The 10,021-nt window shown below is 45.8% G+C and overlaps 1 protein-coding gene across 2 annotated transcripts; it reads right to left on the bottom strand.

Annotated features, from left to right (window-relative positions):
- Positions 1-1,940: 1,940 nt before the first annotated feature.
- Positions 1,941-9,141, bottom strand: C16H20orf202 (chromosome 16 C20orf202 homolog). Of its 2 annotated transcripts, XR_002515164.2 has the most exons (3): positions 8,926-9,141; positions 5,235-5,687; positions 1,941-4,523 (listed from the first exon to the last, which is right to left on the bottom strand). XR_002515164.2 is itself a non-coding variant. In XM_021921171.2 (2 exons), exons 1-2 carry the CDS (start codon positions 9,058-9,060, stop codon positions 5,454-5,456), a joined length of 369 nt encoding a protein of 122 aa, XP_021776863.1. In that variant the 5' UTR covers positions 9,061-9,141; the 3' UTR covers positions 4,279-5,453. The 2 variants fall into 2 exon arrangements, 1 of the variants encoding a protein (XP_021776863.1); XM_021921171.2 differs by having other exon boundaries at positions 4,279-5,687.
- Positions 9,142-10,021: the final 880 nt, after the last annotated feature.

Genomic DNA, 10,021 nt, shown 5'->3' on the forward strand with positions numbered 1-10,021 from the left:
TTAGAGATGTGATTAAGAATCTTGACATGCAGAGATTATCCTGTGTTATCCAGGTGCAATAAATACAATTATGTGATTCCTTATAAGAGGTAGATTGAGGGAGATTTAACACTCACAGAGCAAAAAGCTATGAGAAGACAGAGACAGAAACTGAAGTTATGCAGCCTAAGTCAAGGACTACCAGCAGCCATGAGAAACTGGAAGAGGCGAGGAAGGAATTCTCTGTTGGAGTCAGCAGGGAGTAGTCTGACCAACACCTTGATTTTGGTCCAGTGAGACTGACCTCAGCCCAGTGAAACAGGAGCTGTCCCCATGACCTGGGGAGGGTTTGGGCAAAACAAAGCAGAGTGGCAGAGACAGGACAGAACTGGGGCTCAAGATATGCTGGGACAGGGATGGGTGTGCATTATTGGGGTCGCCAGATTCTGTGTCTGCTTACTTACTAGAGAGATAACAGAGGTATTGTCCTAGAGTTGCCTTCACACACATTAGAGATTGTCTTTCACCAGACCCTGCCAGAGGAGGGAGCAGGGATCCTATGAGCCTGACATCACTGCTTCTTCTCTTCATGGCACCCCTCCCCCACTGTGGCTGATCAGAAGAGCAACATCATATCATAGTAAGAGCTCTGCTTAGGCAGGAGATAGACCTGAGATTCAGTGCCACTACTGCCATTTACTCATTGTGCTTTTTCTTGGGCAACTTAGCTCAACTAAACTTCAGTTCTTTCATCCATAAAATGGAGTTTTAATATCACCCTTGCAGAGATGTTGAGTGTGTTTAGTGCAATAAGATCTTTACAATGCCTTGTGTGGTGCTGGTAGTTAGGGCAGATGATTGATAATGATGATGAATAGCTTACATGACACATAGTTGTTAGATGACAAGCACTGTTGTGTTTTCCATGTATTAACTCATTTATTCCTCACAAAAACCCCAGGAGATAGGCAATACTATTATCCCCATTCTATAGATGATAAAACCAAGGCATAGAGAGTTTAATGACTTGCCCAAGGGCACACAATCAGTATATTGTAGAGCTGGGATTTGAACACAGGCAATGAGGCTCCAGGCTGTATTTATAATCACTAAACTATCCTGACTTTAAAAATGGTAGCTATCGGACAGGTGCAGTGGCTCACGCCTGTAATCCCAGCACTTTGGGAGGCCAAGGCGGGCAGATCACCTGAGGTCAGGAATTTGAGACCAGTCTGACCAACATGGAGAAACCCTGTCTCTACTAAAAATACAATATTAGCTAGGCGTGGTGGCGCATGCCTGTGATTCTAGCTACTTGGGAGGCAGATGCAGGAGAATCGCTTGAACATAGGCGGTAGTGGTTGTGGTGAGCTGAGATCATGCCATTGCATACCAGCCTGGGCAACAAGAGCAAAACTCCGTGTCAAAGAAAAAAAAAAAAAGGTAAAGGTAGTCATCTATTGCGGCACTATTTACAATAGCAAAGACATGGAACCAACCCAAATGCACATCAGTGATAGACTGGATAAAGAAAATGTGGTACATATACACAGTGGAGTGCTATGCAGCCAGAAAATCAAATGAGATCATGTCCTTTGCAGGGTCATGGATGAAGCTAGAAGCCATCATCCTCAGCGAACTAACACAGGAACAGAAAACCAAACACTGCATGTTCTCATTCGTAACTGGGAGTTAAACAATGAGAACACATGGGCGCAGGGAGGGGAACAACACACACTGGAGCCAGTCGGTGGTGGGGGGCAAGGGGAAGGAGAGTATTAGCACAAATAGCTAATGCACACGGGGCTCAAAACCTAGATGACGGGTTGATAGGTGCAGTACACCACCATGGCACAGGTATACCTATGTAACAAACCTACACGTTCTGTACTTGTATCCTGGAACTTAAGAGTAAAATAAAATAAAATAAAATAAAATAAAATAAAATAGTAGCTGTCATTATTAATAATAATTGCTAAGATTTACTGAGCACTGCTTATGTGCCAGGAACATGTTGACTCATTGCATTTGCTGAATAGTCCTATGCGGTAATTTCTATTATCCCCACTTTATAGAAGAACAAACTAAAGCATAGAAAACTTATGTTGTATGCCCAAGGTTAGAGAGCTGATAAGATGCAGATCTGGTATTCAAACCCAGGCAGCCTGATGTCAAAGTCTTCCCTTTTAATTACCTATGTATGATGATGGGTGTCAAAAGTTAAGCTGACCAATCAGATTCCCTCGCTATAAACTGCGACTTAAAGAAATAGCAGGAGAGTAAAATCTTTAGCAGTGGGAGTGGACCTGAAAAGATGCAGAAAGACCAGAAAGTAGAGCCCAACCCTTGACACAATGCTATGAGGAAGACTGGCCACCTGGAGGGTCATGTATAGGCATTCCAGCTGACAGCCTCAGCTAAGGCCAGCATCACCTGCCAGAGGGGAACAAATCAGCCTTTGAGATACCACCTGACTGCAATCATTTGAGAGACCCAAAGCCAAGAACCACTCAGCTGAGCCCAGAACTATGAAAAACATAATTTACAACAATAATAAATGGCTGTTGCAATAATAAAGGGATTGCTGTGTTTAAGTTTGGAGGCAATTTGTTACACACCACTATACGCCACAACACATGGGCTCCGTAAGGAGTGGATGGAAGCTGGCTCTCATGTAAAGGTGTGAGAGATTAGATCATTTCTAATCAGTCACAGTATAAGTAAGCCCTGCCTTGCCGCCCTGACCCACTCTAGGTTTCACATCTTGAACTGTTCTTCTTGCTCCTAAATTTTTAGTTTCTGACCTCATGAATCCTTTTTCCATCTCTGTCCCCTCCTCTCCTCATCCTGGATGCCAGACTTAGGTGTGCAGTCCTGTTTTTGCTGCCTTAACAGAGAAAGCCCTCGATTTTCCTGAGACCAAGATCCACATGCTCCCTCTGCTGCTCACTGTCCTGCATGGCCATGATTTCCAACCCAGCCCTCCAGGACCAACGCTGAAGATGTCATTTCCATCCCAACTCTTTGTCCAGCATCTGGGCTCAGCCTTGGCTTTCTCTGACATAGGATCAGGAAGTGAACATTGGTTCCGAATGTAGGGTCTTGGAGAACAACAAATATCCCACCAGAAGGGCAGGTTCCGGGGCTCTAGGTCTATTTTCCCAGATTGTAGATGGAGGGGTTGGCAGGGCTTTTTGGTCTTTGGGCCCAAATGTGGAAAGCAGGGAGAGACAGAGGGTGATAGTGATTAGCACTGGGCATGGGAGACCAATGTCATTTCTACTTTGCATGGCCAGGCAGATATCTGTCAGGATGACAGTGGCTAGTCAGCTTGTCCATTTGTAACAGTCATAGTTTCACAAGTCAGAACATAATCATGCAGCAATAATAAGGTGCCATTCATTAGCCTTTCCAGTGTAACCAGTTACAGTGGCAATTGGTAATAACAGCAAAAAGCTGTGTCAGTCTGGGACAGGTAGGAGACAGAAACCACACCAGTTATTTTAACACAGAAAATTTAATATAAAGAATTGCTAACTAGGTATAAAGTTGTTAACTGGGTGACTGAAAGGTTATAAAAAGAACTTTAAGGTAGAAATTGCAGGAAGCATCTGCCATCTCCAGGGCTGAGGGAACAAAGAGGCAGAAACTATCAAAACTTTAAAACTTAGAGGAGGAATTCCCTGGAGCTTAAATTCAGATATCTGAGAAAGGAACTCAGCTCAGCTGGGGCTGGTGTCGCTGAGCTCAGGGAAGGGCCAGGTAGGTAAGGCAGGGACCCACACTTCAAGGGAAGAGGGACTGGCATCTGAAGCTGATGTCTCTGAGCTCCTGGAAGGGGCCCAGGGAGTCTGGAACTGGGATCCTGGAGAAGTCTGGTGCTTCATGAAGGAACTGCTGCCTGTAGTGAAGAAACATTGCTGGGAGATGCTCATAAGAACAGGAGGCCCACAGGGAAACAAGAAGAAGGAGCAAGACCCTTTTCTCTCCTCTAGACTTGTAGTCTAACTCCACCCTGTATATCGGCAAAGCCTAATAAACTCTAACAGGGAGCAGCTGGTAACACCAAAAGGTGGTTTGCAGGAACCCAGCCCCAGCATCACAGAGCAGCTATCATTTATATTATCAAATATAAAAATCACAGGTGGATCTGACTACAAGCATTATACTTAGAATGCACCCTCTCCACTCGGCCTCTACATGCAATCGATTTACTTTTTCAAAGCCATAAAAACAATGTTCTAGCAACACACAGGTAGATTTTCAAAAACAAAAAGGCCTACTAATCATCAGACCATCTTAACACCATGACTTTTTTATTTTCACATTTTCTGTTTTAGTCTTTCTTATAGGCAGATGTAATTTTTCAGTTATGACTGCAGCACCCCACACAACTGAGTGTCTCTGCTGTGTCACAAGCCTTGTTGCCTGCTGTTACGGACATTGTTGTCACAAAGCCTCATTGAATGGAATGCCATTTCCCTATTGATTTCTCCTCTGCGATTCTTTGAACATCTGGATCGTATTCCTCAGGACCATTCTAGCTGCAAATAAGGGAAACTGCTCAAATCAGCTTAACCAAAAACAAATTGATGTGTGTGGCTGTGGTGGGGGGTGAAATTGACTGGCTTTGGTCGCTGGAAAGAATGCAGGAGTAACTCACAAAACTAGGACCTAAAACCAGGGACCAAAAAGAGCCAGCGCTCTTCCTCTCGGTCCAACTGCTGTGTGGCCCTCTCTCTACTTCTCTTTGGAGATTAGCCTCTTTCCTTCCTACTGCAGACAGTTCTTCTTTACCTGGTAGGAACATGGCCACCAGCAGCCTCAGTCTTCTAAGTGTAATAGAAAGAGCATCCGGGTAGCAATCTCAGGGAAGGTCGGTAATTGGCTCTGTTGGTTCACATGCCCATCCATTGGGCCAATCATCTTTTTAGGGCAACCATGAATTATATCATTGGCCAGGCCTGGTAATATACCCGTGCTTATGGCCAGGGTGTTTACAGGGCTTGATATGTTATCAGATGAAGGGGAATGGGAAGGCTTCCTGGGAAGACAGAAAACAGCCACTAAGTCACTACACAGGGTTTGGAATTTTCACCATGGCAACACTTGGTAAACATTACTGCACATCTAGTTATTTGTTTTAACAATTGCCTTGTGAGAAATTTCCAAGGATAGGGTTACTGCCATGGTGCTTGCCAGAGCACTAGAGCACATTTGTGTTTTCAGTTGAAAAGTGTGTTCATATCCAATACCTTATGTGTGCCTCACCAAGAAATCCCAAGTGACAGAAAAGGAACCAGAGACACAGAGAAGTTGAGTGACAGATCCAGGGACGCACAGCAGATGATGGCAGAAGTGAACCCAGAGCCCTGGCTTTCTGATTCCCATTCCAACACTCTGCCCCTAAAACATCACAGTGAAAGGTTAGACTAATGGTGAGAGTGTTAAAGCGCAGTGTCTTCTCTGTCCAGTTAAGGGAGAGAGCTTCGTCTGCTCTCTTCCCCTCGGAGGAGCTGGGCCAGACCCCTTGAGCAAACAGGCTGGCAGCCCCTGCCTTCAGAGCCTGCTCGAGCTCTGATGGGGGATGTCCCTCCGCTGGACCTGGTGTCCTCCCAGTGGGCGCTGTCAGCACGCAGCTCCTCCAGGACACTGTGAAGATGCCTCAGTGTGAGCAGGAGCCTCTGGTCTTGAATCTGCATCTCAGACTAGGAGAGAGAAGGAGCCTGTGAAGGGATGCGCGGAGCCCTGGATGTTTCCCCATCAAGCCCCTTCCCTCTCTGTCTCATCAGAGACAAGCCCACTTGTGATTCGCACAACCTCACAGAAGCCATATCCACCAATGCCTCAGTTTCTTGCTCTGCAAAGCAGAAAGCAAATTGCTTACTTTTCAAGGCTTTCATGAGGACTGAATGAATTTGCCCATGGGAAAATCCTTTCAAGGGGTCAGCGAGGTCAAAACTACTTTGATTACAATACTAAGATATTATTTTCCTTTTTTTGCTTTCATTTTTCTTATGAGCATACCGTGGAGCTTTCCAGAAGCTAATGACATGTAATATCTCAACAGATTGAATGCAGGAGCCGCTATGAGAATCCAGCTGTGTTCTATTAAGACAGACATTAAAGCAATTTGCAACAATGTAAAATGGGGCTACTCTTCCCACTAAATATTTGCTTTGAAAAATACAGTGATTTTGAATGAGTAATGTTTTATTAACATATTATGAGTTTGTTATTATTTTAGAATGCATTAGTAAATATATTAAAATGTCTCAGCTTTGGCTTCTAATTCAGTCAGTATTGTTCTATATAACTCACATAAACGAAAGCTTTTTGGTAGCCTTAATTTTCTGGGCATAAAGGGGTCCGAAGACCCAAAAGTTTCAGAACTGCTGTACTACAACTATACTATCATCTTCAGCCATCTCCTTTCTTTCTCCGATTTTTCCCTGGGAATTTTTTCCCATACATTTTCCCTCTTTTTCTTTCTGTTTATTTATTTATTTATTTATTTATTTATTTTTGAGGTGGGGTCTCACTCTGTTGCCCAGGCTGTAGTGCAGTGGGGCGATAACGGCTCACTGCAGCCTTGAGCTCCTGGGCTCAACTGATGCTCCCACCTCAGCCTCCCGAGTAGCTGGGACTCCAGGTGCACACCACCACGCCTGGCTAAATTTTGTACTTTTTGTAGAGGCAGGGTCTTGCCCTGTTGCCCAGGTTGGTCTCAGACTCCTGGGCTCATGCGATCCTCCCAACTCAGCTCCCAAAATTTGCTTTCTCTTTAAAAATGCTAACATTCTATTTTCTGACTAAGTAATCCTTCACACATGATAGAAAACTGCAAAGCTACAAAAGGACATATATTTAAAAGTCTCTCCCACCCACCTTACTTTATCCCTAACTCAAGCATCCTTCCCCAGAGGCAACCACCGCAAATGCTTCCGTTTTTCCTTTCGAAGCTGGTCAGGGCAACACATGGTTAGATATACAGATTCTCAGCCTCTCTCTTTCTCTGTCTCTCTTTGCAAGAGATACTTATGAACATTATTTCCCCACTAAAAATAGTGTTTTCATTTTTGTGACAAGCTGATTACAAGTGAGAAGACCAAGTCTGCATCCTCTACCCAAGCATGAGTAACACTGCCAAGAGAATAGGTAGCTAGAAAGAGAGACTTGAGGCCGGGCACAGTGGCTCACATCTGTAATCCCAGCACTTTGAGAGGCTGAGGTGGGTAGATTGCCTGAGGTCAGGAGTTCGAGATCAGCCTGGCCAACATGGTGAAACCTGGTCTCTACTAAAACTACAAAAAAATTAACCAACCATGGTGGATGCGCCTGTAATCCCAGCTACTGGGGAGGCCGAGGCAGGGGAATCGCTTGAACCCAGGAGGCAGAGGTTGTAGTGAGTCAAGATCGTGCCGCTGCACACTCCAGCCTGGGTGACAGAGTGAGGCTCTGTCTCAAAAAAAAAAAAAAAAAAAAAAGGAAAGACGTGAAGCAAAGGTGTAGCTGGCCTCCCTCAGAACACTGGGACAACTCAGGCTGCAGAGCGAGTGGTCCTGGGCCCATTTTTTCCTCAGAAAACATTCACTCTGTGTTTTCTCAATTTTAGGGTTTTCCTCCTGCACATATTTTTGTCCAACCTTCAGCACCATTTCTGAGTATGTGACTGTAAGACCACAGTGGGGTTCCCAGCACGGAGGTGATATTGAGGCACCCAGGCATCCACAGTTTCAGGGAGCATGAGGAAGACAGCTGCCCAGCGCTGGATGCCTGCTGACTGTGGGAAGCTGCAGTCCCTGCTGCTGGAATCCCCTGGTCCCATGAGAAGCCCTACCGGGTCAGCCCTTCCTCTGGGGTGATGAAAGGGTTGGGTCCCAGCTGGCCTGTTGCCTGGCAACCCAGAAAGGTCATTTTCGGACAATCCTGTCTCTCCCCAGAATGAGAAGTGGGTGTGTAGAGAAACAAACCTCTTCTGAGGTTTCCTGAACTGCCTCCTCTCTCCTGGCAGGTGTCCCCACACACTTGGGGGCACCCCTCTTTTTCCGGACTTGGAGAAAATACCGTAATGAAAGGTTCCTGAGCAGCAACCGCGGGACCAAGTAACATAACACAGGTTCAGGAGAGTTAGTGCTCCATGGGGGAGGCCCTTGCCAATGGGAAATGAGAGACAGGAATCTGCTGGGCAGATGAATTTCCTCTCGTTCTCTCTCCCCCAATGTGCAGTTCCTCCTTCAACCCCTGCAGAACATCTCAGCTGCTGAGACACCCACTGGGCCTCCTTGAGGCGCCTTCTGAAGCCGTAGGCTGCTTGGTAATACAATGTCTGGCGTAATTGCCTGGCATAGCATTGGCCTCTGCTGCCACACCCTATGTTCCTCCCTATCACCACCCTGGGCTTGTACTTCCAAATAAAGTGCTGGTTTCTCAATCCTTGTCCAAGCCTCTGCTTTCTAGAGGACCCAGGCTAAGACATTGGGTGTGCGCATGTCCATCTGGGCCAGGATTATAATAGCCAACATCAATGTGCCAAGTATTTGTTAAGAGGATTACAAGCATCTCTTCAGTGAATCCTTACAATACCCCATACGATATTGGTAGGAGTGTTATTCCCATTTTTTGGTAAGGAAACTGAGGCTCAAAGAGGTAAGGTCCCTGCTAGAGCCACACAGCAGCAGAGCTGGGCACACACCGAGGACTCAGTGTCTTTCTAAAACCAGTCTGGCCAGCACCACACCCAGCGCCTCCTATGTAGGCCATGACCTACTTATCCCCGCACCTGAGATCACAATTGTGCATTGTGTGGCAGGTCCCAGAGGGGAGACTGCAGGGTCCATACCGTAGCCTGCAGCCTTGGCCCCACGGGGGATCTGGGAGGGAAAACTAGAGATCCTTGGAAAATACGTGGTCGGGGAATCAAGGAAAAGAAATGCAAAACCTTACCAGCTCCTTTCTCAGCCACTCCAGGGTCTCCCCAAGACTCGGGCTGGGCTCTTCCGCTGTTTTCATCTCTGTGTCCTTGGGAGTGACCTTGACACTGACCTGGTTCTGTGCCTGAGGGATCTTTGACTTGTACATTCCCCCAACTCCTTCAGACTGGCAGCAGGTTCTGGCCAAATCATAGAAGATGGAGTTAATGAGAGCAGGAAGTAGCTCACATTGAAAAATGTAATTTGGCTTTTTTTTTTTTTTTTTTTAAAGGCTTTAGTGCTCTGAACAGAACAAGGAGGAAGGGAGGGAGACCATTAGGGGTCCAAGTACCTTGGTGCCTGCTGGTTCCAGAAGCGAAGAATATGTGATGCCAACAGGATCACAGAGACTGCAAAGCTTTAAATGGCAACAATAATGGTTATTAGGCAAGTAGGCACTCTTTTCTAAGGGTTTGCTTTGTGCTTTACATGTAAAGTATGTATATGTCTCATTTGGCATATACCTCCACCGGTATCTCAAGTCCCTGTCCTCATTTACGTATCTATAGAGTCTAGATAAAGGGAAAAGCTCACTTTCCAAGTTCCCTTGTTTCTGGAATCCCCATGGGACCCATTTCCGGCAAATGAGATCAAAGCAGCAATTTGCTGTTAGGCTTCCAGAAAAAACTTTTACCTTCCTAATAAAAGGGAAAATGTCACTGCTGCTTCCCTTTTACTCCTATTTTTTCCCTTTTCCCTCTGCCTTGAATGTGGATGTGATGTCTGGAGCTACAGTAACTATCTTGCAACCATAAGACAAAGCCCAAGAAAATCACAGAGCCATTAGATATCATTGCACCCCCGAATCAGCAACAGCATCTGTATGAGACAAAAGACCCCATTTCTAATGGGACACTCTGCTACTTGCAGGCAAACACAGTCCTGACACACCATTTATTCTCCCCATCGTTACAGGAAAGGGATCCCGGCCCAGACCCCAAGGGAGGGTTCTTGGACCTCCTGCAAGAAAGAATTCAAGGGGTGTCCATACAGTAAAATGAAAGCAAGTTTATTAGGAAAGTAAAGGAATAAAAGAATGGCTACTCCATAGATAGAGCAGCCTTGAGGGC

This window comes from Papio anubis, chromosome 16 (genome assembly GCF_008728515.1).
Source record: "Papio anubis isolate 15944 chromosome 16, Panubis1.0, whole genome shotgun sequence".
Lineage (NCBI taxonomy): Eukaryota > Metazoa > Chordata > Mammalia > Primates > Cercopithecidae > Papio > Papio anubis.

Excerpts from the sequence above, each read along its gene's own strand:
- C16H20orf202 (XM_021921171.2), bottom strand. The coding sequence starts at position 9,060 with ATGTACAAGTCAAAGATCCCTCAGGCACAGAACCAGGTCAGTGTCAAG. Across the intron at positions 5,688-8,925 it reads AGTGGCTGAGAAAGGAGCTG|TCTGAGATGCAGATTCAAGA; the intron begins GTAAGGTTTTGC and ends TCTCTCTCCTAG.